Source organism: Suricata suricatta, chromosome 9 (genome assembly GCF_006229205.1).
Source record: "Suricata suricatta isolate VVHF042 chromosome 9, meerkat_22Aug2017_6uvM2_HiC, whole genome shotgun sequence".
NCBI classification, from domain to species: Eukaryota; Metazoa; Chordata; class Mammalia; order Carnivora; family Herpestidae; genus Suricata; species Suricata suricatta.
The window spans coordinates 82,105,783-82,126,323 of NC_043708.1; the positions used below are offsets into that span (position 1 = coordinate 82,105,783).

Genomic DNA, 20,541 nt, shown 5'->3' on the forward strand with positions numbered 1-20,541 from the left:
CTGTGGGATTCTCACACCTTAGCCTGAGCCCATTTGGCAAATTTCAAAACATCTAACTTCTCTACAGAAGGAATTGGCAGTCCAGACAGACAAGAAAGCTGGGCCTTGGGTTTTACACGTGACTGGAGAACACGCTTTGAAGACAAAACTAAGTGCCACAGAGCTAGGGTGAGCCCTGAAAATCACTGATCTCTCCTTTTCTTTCTCGTTTTTAGCTGTTCCTTCCTCACATGTTGAGTCATTTTCTTTGTCGACTGAAGATCTCAAAAGGAATGGGAACCTTTCCTACTCTTAGGCAATGTTTATAAAGGGTGGAGTCCTCACTTTTTATTTTTGTTCGTTTATTCCATAAGCATTATTATTATATTATTATTCTTGTTTCCAAGAGCCTAACTTCCCTAATTTGGCTATTTTAATTACAGCTGAATAAAATTGAATTATATTTTTAAAATACTTTTTTGGGCTTTCTCAAAATAGCCTAAAGAATCATGAAATGAGCCTTGAGTAGTATCTTAGGTTGTAAATAGTCTTCAAAAAAAGGATGCCTACTGATATCATGAAGATGTAATCTTTGAGGTTAACCAAAACACCCACTCTAAGGTTTTCTTGTTCTTTGAAATAGAGTTGTGAAAAAAATTATATATATAAGAAGCAGGGAAACCATTGAATTTCAAGAGACCTTTGGTAAGAGTACCATTTTTCAATTATTAAAGTTTCTTTTTATGACACCTTGAGTTTGATCACTGAATACCCAGCAGGATATTAGTGATAATGGTTCTTTACTTCTGGATGGGACATGACTTCTGCTGAATTAAGGTGTTCTATAAATAGACACAGTGCACACTCCAACCCAGATCTGACATCTCCTAGGTGACATCTGAAAACTTATCCTTTGCACGCTTTCAAAATGTCAGCTTGAGGAACCTCTAAACTTCGCAGGGTTCCTGTGGATAAACAATGTTATAGAATACACAGGACGGCAGACAACTGCAGAAAGCAAGGACAAGGTGAGGAGCTATAGTTGTTCACTATGCATTTCAGGTGAATGCTTTCCAGACCAAGGAGTCAAACTAACTATGGCTTGAAGATATATTTTACAACTTATGGGCTGTGAGGCCTTGGGCAAATTACTTCACTTTTCTGAGCTTCAGTTCCCTTACGTGAGAAATAAAGATCATGCCCAACTTTGTGCAGTTATTGATGGGATCAGATGAAATAACACATATAATACAAATCGTAGAGCTTCTGGAATACTGCAGACCCTCAGTAAGGGTTGGCTTACAAATCCGGATCAAGAGAAATAAAGATCAATATGCCAAAATCGAAGAGCATTTTCCTGAAGTAAAAACACTGCAAAGAGAAAAACCCAGGCGACTCCTTGTCCATTTTGGCAACAAGTTCACAAATGGCCATAAAATAGCAGACGGTATAAAGCAGATGATATAGGTTAGTGGCTAAGGCCACTGTGTTGAGTTCTGCTTCTTATCGGCCTGAGACTCTGTTTCCTGTTGCCCTTTGCAGGATGGTACCGCCCAGTACACTGGCACTGAGAAGCTCAGCCTGGAAACATCTATACTTCGGACATTTTCCTTTATGAAAAGGAACAAGCCAGATACTATTCTTAGGAAGAAAAAAAAAGACAAGCTTTTTTCCTAGAAGTAAGCTCAGCAAGTTGATCGCCCCTGCCCCCCACCCCCTGCATCTACACAAGGCTCTCATTATTCCCAGTGTCAGTACAGAGCTGCATTCTGTGGCCACGCTGGTCCGTTCAAAAGGCCTGACGCTCAAGGAGGGCAATTGGTAGGCCCAGTGAGCTCTTTGCTCTCTACTTATTTATATGACTGAATATAACTGCGTCTTGAGTCATGAGGCCTTCAGTAGTGACTGGTAAGGTAGAGATGGCCATGGGCATTTATACATAGTTAAAAAAATCTTGAAGTCTACAAAAGCTATCACATGATATCTCTACTTTGGTTATAAAATAATGTTGGGTACTGTGTATTCTGAAGGGTAAGTTCAGCTGTATCAGCTGAAGAAGAGAAATACCACATGCTAAGGTGTTACCACATGGGGAAAAAAGAGACTTCCTGCCACTAAGCATTAGGTCCAGGACAGTGCACAAGAGAAATCAGGAAAGCTGCAAAGAAATGGATTTACAAACTGGTTAGCACCACTGCCTTGCAGAACTGGAACAAAGTGGCTGGGCTCCAGAAAGGAGGCAGCCTGGAAGAAAGGATAAAGATTGGAGGCTCACAGGTGCACAGTGACTGTGGATCAGCTGGGCGATCTGGGTGTATGTGTGAGCACGCATCGGGAGTGACGACAAGCAGAGAGTAAACGAGCAGACGGAGGTCCTAGATGTGGGGATGCAGCATTCGGGGGCAGGGGGAGGGTGTCTCTTTGGTATAGAGAGACACTGCTGGGTGAGCATCCTGGCATGAAGACAGAGGCTGCTGGCAATGATGAGGAGGTGTTAGAAGGCAGATCACTTGCCCAGCAGTCACCCTCAGCGAAGCCCTCCTTGCCTTCTCTGGCCAAGTCCCCTCCTCAGAGCACAGTGTCCACAGCGCAATCACCACACAGCTGATCATTCTGTAATGGGGGGTTGGAGGCCTCCTCTTCTACCAGCTAGGCTCCCTAGTCCTGGCCCAGGGGTGCTGAGCAATATTGACTGATCGAGGCAAGGGATAGTGGATTCTAGAAGACTGGCCTGCTGGCCCCCAAGGCCAGACCAGAAGTCACTCTCTGTGCAGCAAGAGAATCAGGGAGGGGACACAGTTTCTTCACCACCAGGAGACAAAGGGGAAGTAAGTTGCCCTTGCTTCCTGACCACGGTGTGAGTGGATTTGCAGAGGCGGTCTATGGACTGGTTTCAGTGGACACGACAAAGGCACAGGGCTAGGCTGAGAACAGAGAGCTGTCTTTTGGTTCTAGTTTTGTTACTCATGGATTAGGTAACTCTGGAGAAACTGCTTATTCTACCTCGCCCTTCTAAACTTTGGGAGTGGATAGACCTCTGGCTTCCAAATGTTGCTGATTATCAGAATCACCTGGGGAGCTTTACACACACAAACACACACACACTCACATATACACACACAGACAGGCGCGCACACACTGAATTAGAAGCTCCTGGGCAGGGCCTGGGAATTTACATTGTGAAAGCTCCAGGGTGCTTCTGATGATCACTGAGGCCAGACAAACTCTGAGGCACTTCCAGCATTAGAGGAATAGGGTTTTTTTTAGGGGCTTGAACTCATGGCCACAAGATTTAGAACTGAGCTGAGATTAAGAGTTGTACACTTAACCAACTGAGCCACTGAGGCGCCCCAAAGGAATATGATTTCATGAAACATGCACACGGTTTTTAAAGAACCATCTTTTTTCCATACTTTTTCTTAGAGGAGTCCTGTATTTTTCTCTCTTTAGAGATGTGACAGAATCCACAATAGTACCTGAGGATGGGCAGCAGATGACCACTTACCCTGTTGGGTATTCACCCATGGGGCTGCCGAAAGGTTCAGCTACGAGGTGGAGGAGCCCAGAGGCAGAGCGGGCATGCTGACAGGCTACCAGCCACAATGGGGATGGGGTGCCACCCCCAAAGCAGCACACTCAGTGGGTCAGGCTGAATCAAGCTTCCTGCCTGGCTCTAGTAACATCCAGTTCTGTGACTTAGGCCCAGAGTGACTAATGGTGGCATCTTAGCACCATAGTGGCCCCACCAACACCACCTCTCCTGTTCAGCTGGCTACATTCCCATTGTCCTAAGATAATAGCAGTTCCAGGTGGTGAGGTGCCGATCCCTCCCATGTGCTCTGCAAGCCAGGTCACACTGAATCCTCACAAGCACCCTATGATGTGCTCTTGTTGGCTCCATTTTACAGATTGGAAAATAGGTTTGGAAAGGTTGACTCATTTGCCTAAGATCACAGAGTAGTAGCCAGGTGTAGTGATCTTGAGGCTCTCTTCTTAACCTCTTCCATGCTCCATTCCTGAGGGCCCCTGGATGGAGCCTCCCCCACCCCCACCTTCCCTTAGAGAGGAGAGAATGAGAAAGGTCCCCTGCAGCCCAGCCTGTATCCTTGGCTTACCTTGGCCAGTCTAGCTCGCTTGATGAGGTCATTGAGTTTGCGCACGGCCGCCTTCTGTGGAAGGCTCTGGATGTCTCTGAAGAGGTCTTGGGCCTCGGCCTCAAAGAGCCGGCGGTTGTCAGTGTTCTGTAGGGGCTGTGCCCAGAAAGAGCCAATATAGACTCGAAGCACCTCGGGTGTGTTGATGACCTTGCCCAGAGACCACATGAGGGCCCCGTAGACGCGCATCAGCTGCTGCGTGTCCACTTGGTCGGCCTTGTTCAGTACTACGCGGATCTTGTCATCTTGGCCCCGGAAGGCCTTGATGGCCTCGGAGAACTCGTCTGAGATGTCCAGTTTGTGAGCATCAAACAGCAGGATGATCCTGTCGACCCGCTCTGCAAACCACTGTAGGACCTGGCAGAAGTCATAGCCTAGGTGGAGAGAAGGGCATGTCAGTGTGGCCCACTGCTTGGAAGATGCATTTACTAGCAGGGCTGGGGGCTCATTGGCTCTCTGGCAGCCACCGAGGATAGAGCACCACCTTCCAAGGAGGCAGTGGAGGCTCCATGGCCTGAAAATCACTTCAAATGAGCCCCCTGGGGCTGGATGTATTCAGGAGTGAATGCTGAGGATCCCAGGAGCCCCTCCCTGGGAAGAAACAGGGACAGAAAAGGTGCTCATGGGTACTTTGACTGGGTATCGCTTACTTCTTTGTTTGTCATTTCATTTAGTCCCCACGAGTCTCTTTATTTCCCCTGGTATAGTCCTGGGATTGATGGCAAATTTGACCAATGGCTCTAAAACCACAGGCCCTGGGTCAAAAGCTTTCCCTTCTGCCAAAGTCTCACTTTTCTGAAAGAGGCAGAGATGGTGAAGGAAGAAAACCTGGGGGTCACCTGGGGTCCCGTGGGGTGTCTAGTAAGCACAACAAAAGAATTATCTTCTCTTATCCTGAATTTTTAAGAGTGTTCAGGAGGCCAAAGTTTGGCCTGCCCAAAACTTTGACCAGTATTTATCATTTGGACTATTTATATCTTAAGTTGTAAATATTTAAAAAAAAAAATCATGTCTCACAGCCATTGTGTGAAATGGTCTTTTGCCAATTTCTTTTTAACAGTGGTTAGGCCGGCAACAGATTCTGTTTAGTTCAGTTTGGCCATGTGCCTGTATACTCCAATCACGCAGTTACATAAACACTCCTCACAGGCCACGGTCAAGGCCTGTTTTGGGCATCTCCTTGGGGAGGCAGAGGCACACGAAAAGCAAATAAGAGAATAGTGCCATCAGGTTACTTTTTCTTATTTCAGTCTGATTAGCTGTGGGCTCCGTCCCAGCGCAGCCCGATTAAAGCCAAGAGGGCAACTTTCCTGATTCCTGTTTGGTACTATCACCTCTTTTAGTAGATTTTGAGAACTTCCAAACACACCTAACAGTCTTGAAAATAACACGATGAATGCTGGTATGCCTAACCCATAACTTAAATAAGTTTTGACACTTGGCCTTGTTTGCTTCAGATACTTTAAAGAATTTAAGTCTACTTTATTTAAATTACAAAATACCATTGAGCACTAAAGATGAATTGGATTTTCACTCGTCAACACAGGCCAAAGTCCAAAGGTGAGTAAAAAATCAGGTTTCAAAAGGATGTGCATGATAACATTCACGTAAAATGTTAAAACAAAGCAATACTCAAGAGTCAATGAATACATATTATAACACACATACAAAAATATTCAAAGTTGGGATACTGATTGACTCTGAGGGATCTGAAGTAGATGAGAATGTGTCTAAGGAATGATCTATTTTCAAAAATAAAGGGGGCCAATGGACTAAAGTTTCCATAAATTTGAAGAACAGGTATAAGAGGAGCAGTTGAAGAAGGAAAGATTCAGACACAGTTTTAATAAGGAAAACAAACATTCAGAAATGCCAAAGTCCCCCAGAGACTCCTCCCTCAGCACATCCCCCAGAGGAAAGCACCGCCCCATATGTGGTGTTTACCATCATTGCATGTTTGTGTATTTCCGGTTCATGCTTTTCACTTCTCTATTCTGCCTCTCATGGTGGCACTCCCTGATTCCTTGGGGACAAGGAAGGCAAAGGTAGTTGTCAGACTGTGGGCCAGAGTTTATTTTGATCACTATCAGCAGTCAGGTTAGAACAGAGGAAAATCAAATACCTACTGAACAGGGTCACATTGTAGTATGTAAGGGTTCAGGGTCAAGATTTCACTCTGAGTTCTGTCCCTGCAAGGCCAGAACAAGTGGCCTCCTGAGGTGGTTCTGTCATTTGAGACAGACTTGGGTGCCAGATAGTCTCCGACCCTGGGTAGGAGACCCTCAGCAGGTGAATGATGATGCTATGCCCTGGGAGCCAGCTAAGATGTTTTGGAAGTGACAACCAGAAGGACCTGCATGTGGACACTGGAGTGGACACGAGGTGAATTTTGCTGAACACCCTTCCAATTGGGAAGGAGGGGTCCCCGTGCATCATAGAAGCTGCAGCTGAGGCAGACAGTCCCATGCCCCACAGGTGGTCTAGAACCAGAGAGTCATCTCCTTCTACATGGGGTGTTGAATCTTGACAGAATGATGCAGAGCCACAGGGAAAGTGAGAATTTATTCATGGCAGAGGTGCTGAGTTGACACTCCAGAGGTGGTGATTTCCTAACCTAGTTTTTGAGACTAGTTCTCCAACCTACCCGTTAATTCCGAGAACAATCTGATTTTCTGCAAATTTCCTTTCCTGTTTAAGTTAGCCAGAATTAGCTTCTTTGGTTTGCTACCCAGAACCATGACTGGTAAATAATTTTCTCCACATTTGAGTATTTCTGTTCAGAAATACTCTTACAATTAGTGCCAAGAGAGACTTGCCACTGTCACTACCAGCACATGTGCGAATTCAGCCATGGAGACATGCATCTCTTCCTCCAAGGACCACCAGATTGAGTGGCTGGCCTGGACAGTACCATGGATTTAAACTTTCACTTAAATTTGGGTTCCTCATAGTCATTTAAAATGTCTTTTTAAAAGACATCACTCCATGAAATAAGTCAGTCAGAGAAGGACAGATATATGTTCTCACTCATATGTGGATCTTGAGAAACTTAAGAGAAGACCATGGAGGAAGGGAAGGGGAAAAAATAGTTACCAACAGAGAGGGAGGGAGGCAAACCATAAGAGACTCTTAAACACAGAGAACAAACTGAGGGTTGATGGGGGATGGGGGAAAGGGGGAAATGGGTGATGGGCATTGAGGAGGGCATTTGTTGGGATGAGCACTGCATATTGTATGTAAGTGATGAACCATGGGAATCTACCCTAAAAACCAAGAGCACACTTTACATGCTGTAGTTTAGCCAGTTTGACAACAAATTATACTAAAAAGAAAGGCAATCTTCATTTTAAAAAAAAGGCAAAAATCACACACAATAAATAAATAAATAAATAAATAAATAAATAAAAGACATTGCTTCAATGCTTCATTGAAATGAAAAGTTAGTGGGGAATAGAGCTGTCAGACCTAAGTTTGCTATAAGTGAAGCCATTACTCATCTTTGGAGGAATGGCTGCATGACCATATTTTCTTATTTTAAGGTAACAAGGAGAAGGGGCCTGGGTGGCTCAGTCAGTTAAGTGTCTGACTTTAGCTCAGGTCATGATCTCACTGTTTGTGAGTCCGAGCCCCATATCGGGCTCTGTGCTGACAGCTCAGAGCCTGGAGCCTGCTTCTGATTCTGTGTCTCCCTCTTTCTCTGCCCCTCCCCTGCTAGCACTCTGTCTCTCTCTCAAAAATAAATAAACATTAAAAAAAATTAAAGTAATGAGGAGAACTTAAGGTACAGGTAGGTAAGCTGTGTTCCGTTTGTCATTAAGCAGATGTAAAAGGATTATTTGTTACCTCTTATGGAGTATAATCAAAGGTGAAGAAATCACCAAGTGTCTCGGAAGAAAGCAAAGAACAACCACAGCTGGGAGACGTTGGTCGCTCATTTTTCTCCATACACACTTGAAATCTTCGTCTTCCTCAAATAAAACTAAGTCTCCATTAAACATTAACTTCCCATTTCTCCCTCCCCCCAGCCCTGGCTACCACCATTCTAGTTTGTCTTTATGAATTTGACTACTCTAGGTATCTCATATACCTGGAATCGTATTTGTCTTTTTGTGACTGACTCATTTCATTTAGCACAATGACTTCTGAGCCACCCAGGTGCCCCACTCCAGCTGATTTTAAAGAAATGATTTAAAATTAATGATGTTATTGACACTCTGCCTGCTGAAGGAAAACTGACTCAGAAGGATCTATAGATCACTGATTCTCAAAATGTGCTCTTGTACTAGGTTCATATAAGGCGCCTGCCAAAGTTTATACTTGCAGACTCCTCCCTGAAAGCACCGGATCGGAACCCATGAGGCCAGGCTCGGTGATGTGCATTGTGCAAACGCTCCAGACAATTGTGATGTCTGGTGGTTTGAGGACCACTACTCTCAACTGAGTACCAAGGCCTGGGACGGCGCACTCACGTCTGTATTACTGCTGGTCAGCCAAACCAAACACACTTAAAGTAGCTTCTTTTTATTCCAAGAAGTTACCAATAGATGGTTAGATGGTACATCACAGAGTTGAGGAAACATGAAATTTAAATCTGCTTATTTGAAGACATATTTTTAAATTTATGAAAGTTATCCAGTCTTTGCTCACACTGGACCTTAGCCCTGAATGAGCCCTTCCCCTCTGGTTTAGGTTCTAGAAATCTAGCTTAAATCCTTATCATTCCTCAAAAATACCTGGCCGAACCTTGATTCAGTTCTATGTTACTTAATCTCCTTAAGCTCCAATTCTCCCATCTGTAAAATAGAGCTGTTGAGAAAATGCTCTTTATATGCTCAATATAATGTTGAGACTTGATAAACTCTCAAGAAATACAAACTTTTATTATTATTTCTGCACCCCCCCCAACCCCTGCTACTGGTGAACTCAATTGCTTCCTCATCGGAGCCCCTAGAGGAGCTCTCCACAATGTTATCTACTGGTTATTTTAAAGACCTTTGTAACAGACAGATGGTGGGAGTGTAATAAATGTTGAAGGATGACTGACTGGGATGAAGTATAGTCTGCAGCCATGGAGAAAATGCAGTTAATTAGGGGAAGGATGACAGGGCGACAGTGCTCGAGCCAAGTGAAAGAATCAGTGCTCAGAAGATGGCTAATGAAACATATGACTGAGCACAGGACTGTCCACATTTTATAGAGCTGCTGGACCCTCAAAGGTCCAGAGGCCTTTCTTTTCTTGCTTGTGAAACGGATGTTCTACCAGTTGGTCTTACGAGCCTTGGGTTGCTCCTAAAATAAAGCTATGATTCTAATCACAGACGCTCCCTGGCTTGCAAAAGTCCTGTGCGTAGCCAGACTGGCTGGGATAACCAGAGCACACACTGGACCCAGTAGCGGGAGAGTAATGAATTTTCCCGAAGATTCTGTTACAGAGGGCGGTCAGATCCCTATTATCACTAGAGTTCAGCTGAGCGGGTCTGGGACAGAGCTACCATGTAGAACAAAGTTGAAAACCGGTGGCCCTGAGACTGAACGAGGCCTGTGGCTCTATTTTGTTTGGCCTACATAGTGTCTTTACATTTGGAGTTGACTGTTTTTGGTCCAGACATGCACTGTTAGTTCTTACAGATAGCCCATTCCACCTGGCCCACTGCTGAGTGGAAATACCACAGCTCTGACTCAGACCAAACTTTGCCTCTGAAAAACCACCCCCAGCTCCTGGGCTCCCAAGAGGGTCTTATAGCTCTCCAGAGAACTGAGCCATCTGAGGTCACAGGTGTTTCCCCGCCACCACCCCAGGCTGTGATCACCAAAGGGTAGGGGCACTTTTATGTTGCTCTCTACAGCACCAAGACAGTGCTCACCAAGGCCAGTCCCCAATAAATTCTTCCTGAAGGACTGAGTATTTTCTGTGGAAAAGTGTGTTCCAAATTCCCAGAACTGGCTTGAAACAACCTTTTGGAACACCTCACTCTGGAATTGAGAAGGGCAATCAACATTTTAAAATTAACAATACATTTCAAATAAAAAAAGTAAAAAATGGATTAACTAATAATGATCAAGTGCCCACGATGTGCCTGGAATGGTTGCTGAGGGACATCTTTCTATAAAACAAAGGCTGCTAGCTTTATCCATAATTGCTCCAAACTGGAAACAATCCAAATGTCCCTCAGCTGGTGAACGGATAAACTGTACAAAAGGAATGAGCTACTGACACACACACATCCAGACGGATGAATTTCAGAAACACCATGTTGAGCGAGAGAAGCCAGACGCTACAGAATACACACTGTAGAATTCCACTGACATGAGATTCTAGGCAGAACCAAGCTGCAGTGACTCGGGGCAGATCAGTGGTTGCCTCTGGCTGAGGGCGGGGCTAGGACCGAGTGCAGCACCTACACAGAAGGAACTTCTCAGAGGTATGGAAAGTTTCTATTTCTTGGTGATGGTGGTGGTTACATGAGCGTGCACTGGTCAAAACTTGCCAAACTGTACAATCAAAATGAGTGCATTATTATGTCATACTTCAATAAAACTCACATAAATGCATAAGAAAGGAAGAGAAGGAAGAGAGAACAAATTCAAGACTGCTAAACTTATTTAAAGTACACACCTCCACAGACTGCTGAATGGACCAGGAAGTTGAAATCTGTTCACCCAGTGCATCTGGATGGGTAGAGAGTTGAATTTAGTTACAGCAGGAGCCCTATGCATTGGATGAAATCAGTCTTCAGCAAAGAGGTTATTGTAAAATTTGGCTCATCCACTGGAACTTTGAGAATTGTGCAATTTCACAAGTGTCCTACCTTCTGGCCAAGGTGATAAGAAAGTTTCTTACGGTGAGGGGTCAGGGATGAGAACACTCTGAGTTTATGAGAATTCTTTCCAACTAGGCCGAACACAGCAAGCCCTGGGATGCACACAGATGTGTGTGTGTGCGTACGCACACGCACACACATACATGTGAGTGTGCGTGTGAAGGTGGTGCGTGTAGGTGTGTATTAATGAGTATGTATGGAGGGCACAGGAATCAACATAAGAGACTTGCCCCCATGGTGCTCAATTTATTTTAAAAATTTATTCATTTAACTTTAGACATTTCAATTCTATAAAACCTTTTTTCCTTAACATTTATTTTTGAGAGCTAGTGGGGGAGGGGCAGAGAAAGAGGGTGACAGAGAATCCCCAGCAGGCTCCATGCTGTCAGCACAGAGCCCAATGTGGGGCTCAGACTCATGAACCGTGAGATACTGACCTGAACTGAAATCAAGAGCTGGGCGCTTAACTGACTGAGCCACCCAGGTGCTTCATCTATCCTATAAGACTCTTCTAATGGAATTTTTATTCATCTAGAACAAAACAAGAGATGTCATCAGCCCAACTGGTTAAAAATGTAGTTTCTATCTTTGCAAAAGGACCTACAAGGTATACAGATTTGGGAGCTGAGAAAGAGAATTTGTCCTGTGGAAGATCCCAGCTTGGCATCCTGGCTCCACGTTCTGGGAACAAAGGGAGGGGGCAGGAAGGAAGGGGCTTCTTCTATCCAATCAGAGGCTTCCATCACAGCCCCCATTGAAACCCACCAGGCACCCACCAGGAAATGACACCTGAGATTAGAACAGTTGCCCCCGGCTCAGGTAAATACAGGGCGGGGCCCTGAGAAAACAAATTTGGCAGTCTGTTTTTAATAGAACAGGAAAGAAAAATGCTTAAATGTCTTCCCAGAGCCAAGTTCCTAATTACACGAGTTTTAAACAAGTCGTGTGCCAACAAAAGGATGCAAGATAATGGAGGACAGCCAGAACTGAGGGCAGGTTCTTCCTGCCCATGCCCTTGGCCCCCATTCTTGGGGTGGGCAAAGCCACATGCCCAGTTGGACACGGCTCAAGACTCTGCTCAGACCTCTCCTCTCAGGCACTGGCCTGCCCCTTCTAGAACTGGCAGCTCTTCTTTCATGCCAGATCGCTCTTATCCCTACCGCAGCTGTTAGGGGGCAGATTTGTCTGTGTAACACCAGCCTCTCTCCTGGAGGTCCCTCAGGCATCATGTCTATCTTTGTCCACACAGACGGTCCACACAGGCATTGAGAATGTGCTGGCAGGGCCTCTTAACTGTAGCTCTTGTCCCAGGTTCCTTTCTCTCCAATCTAGTGCTCAAATGATCCCCACCCCTCCTCAGAACTCAGAGATAAGCTCCAAAACTTTCAGTGCCCTGATCACTTCTAGAGTAAATGTTTACAAAATTCTTCATGACTAGCTCCCACCTTATCCCTCCAGCCTTTTCTCAGGGTCCCTTACTAAACGCCACCCTCCTCACCCCATAAACCACACTGGGCTCTTTGCTGTTCTCCAAAAGCATCCTGTAGTCTCCTGCCTCCGCACCTTTGCCTAGACTTTCTTTAGCCCCGAATGTTCTGCCCCCTCTCCATCTCCAGCTACCTATCCCCCTGGGTCACTTCCCTCCAGGACGCCTTCTCTAACCTGAATGGAATGGATCCTCCCGCCCCCTTTCTTCCTGAGAAGGTCCGTGCTCTGCCGCAGCCCATCCTCTACACTAAATTACAAGCAGCCTGAGAGCAGGGGCCAAGTCTTAATCATGCTTGGAACCCAAAAGCCCACCACAGAACACTTTGTACTATCTAAATCAGGTTCTCTGTGACGTATTATTATAGCACCAATGATTTTTCTTTTATAACCCTTATACTTTCCACTGATATACTTATTTGGTGATTATAAGACAGGAACTCTATGAGGGCAGACTCTCTCTCATTCCATTCACCACTGTATACCCAGTACTCAGTACCAACTATTGAACATAGTACGTATTCAACAAATCTGTTTTTCCCTCAAGAAATTAAAATAGAACTACCATATGATCCAGCAGTCCCACTTCTGGGGATTCAGAAGAATTACATTCAAACGAATTTAAATCAAGATCTCAAAGAGATATTAGCACTCCCATGTTTATTGTAGCACTATTCATAATAGCCAAGAAACAAACTCACTGTCCTTTGGGAGATGAATGGATAACAAAAATGTGGTTTATACACACAACAGATTATTATGCAGCCTTAAAAAAGGAAATTCTGTAACATGGGTGGACCTGGAAGACATTACACTAAGTGAAATAAGTCACTCACAGAAGGACAGATACTGCATGATTTTGTTAACACGAGGAATCTAAAGTAACCAAACTCAGGGCACCTGGGTGGCTTAATTGGTTAAGTGTCTGATTTCAGCTCAGGTCATGAGCTCACGGTTTGTGAGTTTGAGCCCTGTGTCGGGCTCTATGCTGACAGCTTAGAGCCTGGAGCCTGCTTTAGATTCTATGTCTCCCTCTCTTTCTGCCTCTCCCCCATTCATGCACTCTCTCTCTCAAAAAGAAATAATAATAATAATAATAATAATAATAATAATAATAATAATAAAAAACACATTTAAAATAACCAAGCTCATGCAGTGATAGAGTGGAATGGTGGTTGCCAGGGGGTTGGTGGGGGGCAGGGGGATGGGAAGTTCCTAATCAAGGGAAACAAAGTTTCAGTTAAGTAAGAGGAATAAGTTCAAGAAATTTGCGTATAAGATGTGCCCAGAGTTAACAACACTGTACTGTACACTCAAAAATTTAAGAGGGTGGATTGCGTTTTAAGTGTTCGTGCTACACTACATACATACATATATATATATACACACATACATATGTACATATGTAAATAAAATCTGAAACAGTAAAACAAATCTGATTAACAGAGTGAATTAACTTGAACGAGAAGTATGACTGAATTTTAGCACGTTAGAAGGCTTAGTTGCTTAAATAGTTCTGTGAGTTTCTAAAAAAAGAGCTGTTACTAATTGTAGGAAGTACAAATCATCTCAAAATAAACATCAGATATCTGGAACTGCTCAGGTATTAAATATATATTTTCAAAAATAGTCACTGTTAACAATAGCAGCCACTTCAGTTAAACATGCGCAAGGGGTCCTTGTATCGTTGCCAGGCTGAGTTCACTTTGTAACTGGGAAAGGCTATTTCTGAAAATGGAACTGGGGGTAGGTGCAGAATGATAGGAAAAAATTAATGATGGCAGTCAATACACTGAGCTCTCTCAATATTCCTGCACTGCCCCAAGAGCTTTCTATTAGCACACTTTCCTGTGATCCTGACAATAACCCCACTAAACAGGTACTATTAATTTCCCCCTTTTACAGGTGAGGATACAGAGAATCAGAGAGGTTAAATAACTAACCCAAAGTCACCCAGCTATTTCCTAGAGAGCCAGGATTCAAACTCAGGGACTTGCATCCCAGAGCCTGTGCTTTTATCCACTGCGCTGCACCATACGTACACTAGCATGGTGGCATTAGAGGTGATTTTTATTTTCTTTTTTTTTGATATTAAAAACATTTTTTAATGTTATATTTATTTTTGAGAGAGAGAGACAGAGAGAGAGAGAGAGAGAGAGAGAGAGAAAGACAGCGTGAGTGGGGGAGGGGCAGAGAGAGGGAGATACAGAATCCAAAGCAGGCTCCAGGCTCTGAGCTGTCAGCACAGAGCCCAACGTGGGGCTTGAACTCATGAACGACGAGATCATGACCTGAGCCGAAGTCGGATGCTTAACTGACCAAGCCACCCAGGTGCCTCCTTTTTGATATTTTTAAAAGTAGTTTTATAAGTATTCTATAATAAAGATATATTATTTTTATAATAAGAAAAGAATAAGCATACTGTAAAAATTATTGGTCCACGTGTGACTGGGATAACAGTATTACTGAGAAAGGTTTTCCTTTTCTTTTATAATCATATTTATAGCTAGGGATATAGTCTGGATTTCTAGCCTTTTCCAGTCTATCACCATCTCAAGAAACCTTGAGGGTGAAGTAGTATCTTTGCAACTACCATAACCTCTTGGGGAAGAGGCAGTCCTCCATCGGCTGGACTTGCCTGAGCAATGGACACAAGCTGGTAAGGAGAGGAGTCACAGACATTGTGCTCCTGCTGCCCCCTCTGCTGCCCCTCACCCCTAGCCAGCCCCCCCCCACAAAACTGATCAGATGTGCAAGTGGGTTGGGGTGAGCGGGGGGTAGGGAAGGGGTCAGCAGTTAGTGGGGGTCCAGGCTCCCGCCGGACGTGGGGAGGGGCTGACACTAAACCCTGTCCTGGAGACCCAAAGAGACTGCCAGAGAAGGTAAACACTGTGGCCTCCATATCTGCACACATTGTGGAGGGACAATGCGTGTTCACCTCCAAGTGTTTGGCTGGTGAGTGGCCACCTCTGAGAGACTGGCGACAAGAAGATCCCTGTGGTTCCAGAGTTCCCTGTCTCATTGTGCTGGGCCTGAGGGGGTTTGGCCACTGACCACACCACAGTGTAAATAAAACCAAGGACCAAATCTGTCCTTGGATGGGGTTGGTATTGTTTATATTCTGTTTCCTCCCCCAACTTCTCTTCCTTTGGAATTTAGTTCAAAACTCGGTGAACTAACATATCCGTCCCTGCTTCCTCCTAAAATAAACAAGCTAACCTCATAGCCTGTCTCTCTTTCCTCTGGGGATGCTGTAAAGATAATGATGGGACAGATGGGAGCCATGTGACCTTGAAGTTCCTTACATCACGGGATCACACGATAGGGCAGACAGGTGGGGAAGGAAGAAAGGCTCCATTTGAGTATTTGGCCTGATGAACCCTGTAGTGTCTGATCATGTGACCAAGTCAAAGGGAAAATTGGGTTTCATATCTCGTTTTCCTTATCAGACTAAAAATTAGGTTAAGAAGCAAGTCCATTTAAAGAAGACTGTGCCCTGGAAAAAGACAGCAACATTATGTGGCATTTTAGGCTCTCTGATGGAAAGAGAAGTTGGTGAAGCTTGACTAAAAAAAATTCTACAAGTTTTAGAGCCTGGTTCAGCCATTTCACTTTGCTGGGCCTCAGTTTCTACATATATCAGATGGGTTAGGTGATCAGTAAGAATTCTTTCCAGATCTTAAATTAACTATACTAGATATCAGCTAGTTACGGTACCAGCATAAGAATGTAAGACCATTCAGGTGGCTACAGGAATTCTCAATGACTACATCTAATGATAAAATTGTCAAGTAACAAGTTTCATTTTATTATATTTGTTCCATTAGACTCATATGCTATGACACATTGGACTGATTTGAAGGGCCTGGCATGTTTCCACAAGGGTCTTCAGTTTCCCTGAAGTTTAATTTTTCACCCAACTGCAAACAACTCTAGGCCGAATGACATTACCAGAGGAAAAGTCACAGAATTGGAGGCATTCAAGAATGCTTAAGTGATCGTCAGATCCAACCTTCTAATAATACAAGTAAGAGAATCCAGGAAACAAGTGTCACATACATGAAGATTGCCACTTCCTCATTTTCAAGTGGGATTTGTGTACCTGAGGCACGAAAATCTTATACAATACTTCTATAAATCAGACCGTTTGTACCTGTACTGGATTTTCTGGAGGCAAAATGCCAATAAGACAGTCTCCACCCACGTGTGATGAGGCTAAATATTTACAAACAAGGCTTCTACCTTGACAATACATCTTGTCATTTCATGGTTCAGAAGGGCAAGGAGACAATATTTCTTCAAGCTACAATTTTCTAAAGAGAAATGTTAAACCAAGAAGGTGACAACTGGTGGGTCAACAAACAGCTTGCAAGCCACTTTTGACCCTCAATACCCTGCCCTGCCCTGTTCCTCCTTTTAAACAATCCCAGCATTGCGTGAGTGTTCTGTGAGCATTTGGACAACAGCCAGTCATGACGGCCAATGGCAGAAACTAAGTTATCAGCTAACCTGCTCCTAAAGCCAAAGTATTACCCAGAGATAGTTATTTATGGGCGTATATCACAGATGGAAAGACAGATCAAGTCAGTAGGGGCCATGTAAATCCACACTGGGTTCTTTATTTAAAAAACGACTCAATTATCTTACTGGATAAAAGTTCACGTAGTTACCCAATGCTATTTCAAAATGATCACATGCCTCCAGAAAGAAAATACCTTGAAAATGTTTGTAAATATGCAAAAGTGCTCAACCACACTAATAATAAGAATGAAAATTAGAATTATAATGAGATACTGTTCACCTGTCAGATAATGCAAAGATAAGCCAAGATGAGCGGGCCTGGGGAGTAGGATAAGTAATGCCCTGAGTTGGGGAGGGTGTGTAGTGTAAACAGCCACTTCTGTCTTATTGGTGGAAATGTGAATAGGTACATCTTCTAGAAAAGGCATTTTGGCACCAGCTAACATATTAAAAGACCACAGTTTCTTTTGACTCAGCAATTTCACTACTAGGAGTTAGGCGTACACTTTTTTTTTTTTAAAGTGAAGTATAATTGACATGCAGTGTTATATTAGTTTCAGGTGTACAAAATAGTGATTTGATAATTCTATATAGTACTCAGTGCTCACCACAATGAGTGCAGTTATCATACAATGCTTTTTTAAAAAAAATTCCTTTTTAACGTTTATTTCTTTTTTAAGAGAGAGAGAGAGAAGAGTATGAGCAGAGGAGGGGCAGAGACAGAGGGAGACACAGAATCTGAAGCAGGCTCCAGGCGCTGAGCTGTCAGCACAGAGCCCGACATGAGGCTTGAACCCACGAACTGTGAGATCATGACCTGAGCCGAAGTCGGATGCTTAAACTGAATGAGCCACTCAGGGTCTTCTATCATACAATGCTTTTACAGTATTATTGACTATATTCTCTATGCTGTACTTTTAGCCTCTGTGACTTATTTTATTTTTAAAAAGGTTTATTTACTTTTTGAGAGAGAGCATGCACACATGAGTGGGGGAGGGGCAGAGAGAGAGGGACAGAGGATCTGAAGTGGGCTCTTCGCTGACAGCAGTGAGCCCGATATGGGGCTTGGACTCAAGAACTGTGAGATGATGACCTGAGCTGAAGTCAGATGCTCAAAGGACTGAGCCATCCAACCACCCAGTTTTTAGACTGGAAGTGTGTACCTCTTAATTCCCTTTATCAGGTTCATCCATTCCCCACTCACTTCCCCTCTGGCAACCAGTTTGTTCTCCTACTTAGGTCTGTTTGTTTTTTGGTTGTTTTGTATCTTATAGTTCCATTTGCAAACTACTGGGCAAACTGTATATACCTGCACTGTGTGCCAAACTATATTCTGTAGCACTGTTTGTAACAAGCAGCAAAAGACCAGAAATGGTTTGGATGCCATCCATCAAGAGGATACCAGCTATTAACTTGGGCACATCTACAAGATGGACTAAGGAGGCAGCTCTATGGTCCTGACACAGCCGTGCTCCAAGATTAACTGCTAAGTGTAAAACTCTTGGTGCCAAGCACGGTGTAGGACCCACCTGCTCTGGGAGGAACCCTAGACATTGCTGGCAGAGCTTGCTCTGGGAGAGGAACCGGGGTGCGGCTGGGACACTCTTTACCGTCTAACTTTCTTTTTTTTTTTTTTTTTAATGGGATTGCGATTCCCGGGCAAGGTTCCATGACCCCGGGAGTGGGGAGTCAGGGAAGTCGCCCCATCTAACTTTCTGAAACTTAGAAACTTTTTCATCTCAGATACGCACACACACTGGTGCAACATGGTGTTATACTCAAGAAGACTACAGAAAGTGAGATGCTAAATGATGGTCTGATGTGTGCTTTACTTTATGATTTGGATTCAAGCAGGAGGTGGTTTTGAGAAAGAGCATAAAATAATCCAGGTGAAGTGGAGGTTTCTAGAGGAAATTGCATCATGGCACATGTGAGAAATATCCCCAGATACCAGAAAGAAGATTATGCAGAAAAGAATTGGAAAAGTGACAAGAGCCGAGGCCCTTGGCCACGAGAGAACACCTCCTCCAGGTCACTGTCTTCAGCAGGTTTTCCCAGCTCCCTTCCTGGGCTGCTGTCCCCTGGCAGTCTTTCCACAGGCCTATTGTCAAGTTCACTTATTTCCTTTATCCTCCCCTCTCCATTTTTGGGTTTCCTGGAGGAGCAAGGTGCTTGCCAATCTGAGTCCCAGGACTTGCCGCCATCCGCTCTCCCTGGGAAAACGCCGGAGCACGTGGCCGAGCTGACCCTGCACTCCCCGTCCATAGGTTCTGGGACCACCCAATGAATTCCATAAAGCGAACAAAGTTAAACCATCATTCAACACAACTCTCTGCCAAATGGTTAATAGTTGTATGTCACTGCATCCTCAAACAACCCTGGGAGGGAGAATTCTGTCCCTTTATAAAAGCATGAACTGAGGACCCCACAGTCAAGTGGGGATGCCAGGATTTGAACTTAGGTCAGCCTCCTCCAGGGTCCACAACGAGCTTGCCTGCATCTCATCACCTCCCTCTCTGCTTCCCTGGAAAACAAAAATGCCCCTATTTTTCAGCATGCATCTACATCCACTGGCTCAACAGGCCTACCCATCTAGTGCCAGTGTGTGAGCCCTGACTTTGGCCACATTCTAGGTCCCCTCGCTCAATGCACGCTTCATTACTGATGTCTATGGAACACTTACGGATTTACACCAATTATTCAGACCCTCACAAGATCTAACTCTGTGAAGAAAGTACTTTTCTTCCCATTTTAGAGAGGAGATCGAGGTTCACAGAGGTGGAATAACTTGCCCAGGTCACCCTGCTGGTAAGTGGAAGCACCAAAGGAAATGGAAAAACGTCACAGGCCAGTGCTGCTTGGGACTATACAGCTCCATCTCCACCTAGAATCCTGCATTTTCAATCCATCACCCTCACCCTCCAGCGTGGGGGTCCCCCTTTGGTGCACAGTGACTATAGGGAGAGGGCTTTTACCACACATAACAATCAGGATGGAGGTTATATAACAAGAATATCCTCATTGGGCACCTGGGTGGCTGAGTTGGTTAAGTGTCCAACTTTGGTTCAGGTCATGATCTCACAGTTTGTGAGTTGGAGCCCCACATCGGGCTCTAGCAATTTAGAGCCTAGAGCCTACTTTGGATTCTGGGTCTCCCTCTCTCTCTGCTACTCCCCTACTTGAGGTCTGTCTCTCTCTTTCTCAAAAGTAAATATACATAAAAAAAGAATGTCCTCATTATAGCATTTGAACATCAGAAAACAGAAATGAGAAATCTTTTAAAAATCTCTTCTTTATTTTTCTTTAGAGGTTCCTAAAAACTCCTAACTTCCAAAGAAGCTTAGACATGTTGGGGGTGCTCCTACATGGAGTGAAGGCACAGGCAGAGGACAGTAGTGCAGGTCAGGGCTCCCTGACAGATGTCCATGAGGCAAAGGCAACAGCAGTCACCAGGTCCCCCGGGGACCACAGTGGGGCCAGCAGTTACCTCGACTTTCTCTCAAAGCCCTCACTTGGGAGGACATTGGTTTGTCACAGGGCCCAGCTGAGTGCTGGGTGTCCCCCACCCCATACAAGGACCT

The 20,541-nt window shown here is 44.4% G+C and overlaps 1 protein-coding gene across 2 annotated transcripts in view; it reads right to left on the reverse strand.

Annotated features, from left to right (window-relative positions):
- The window catches only part of EHD4 (EH domain containing 4), an 82,978-nt gene that overhangs the window by 17,948 nt on the left and 44,489 nt on the right, over positions 1 to 20,541 (reverse strand). For both annotated transcript variants that reach the window (XM_029951116.1, XM_029951115.1), the window contains exon 4: positions 4,095 to 4,507. In XM_029951116.1, coding sequence (XP_029806976.1) covers positions 4,095 to 4,507 — 413 coding nt within the window. The remainder of the gene's footprint in view (positions 1 to 4,094; positions 4,508 to 20,541) is intronic.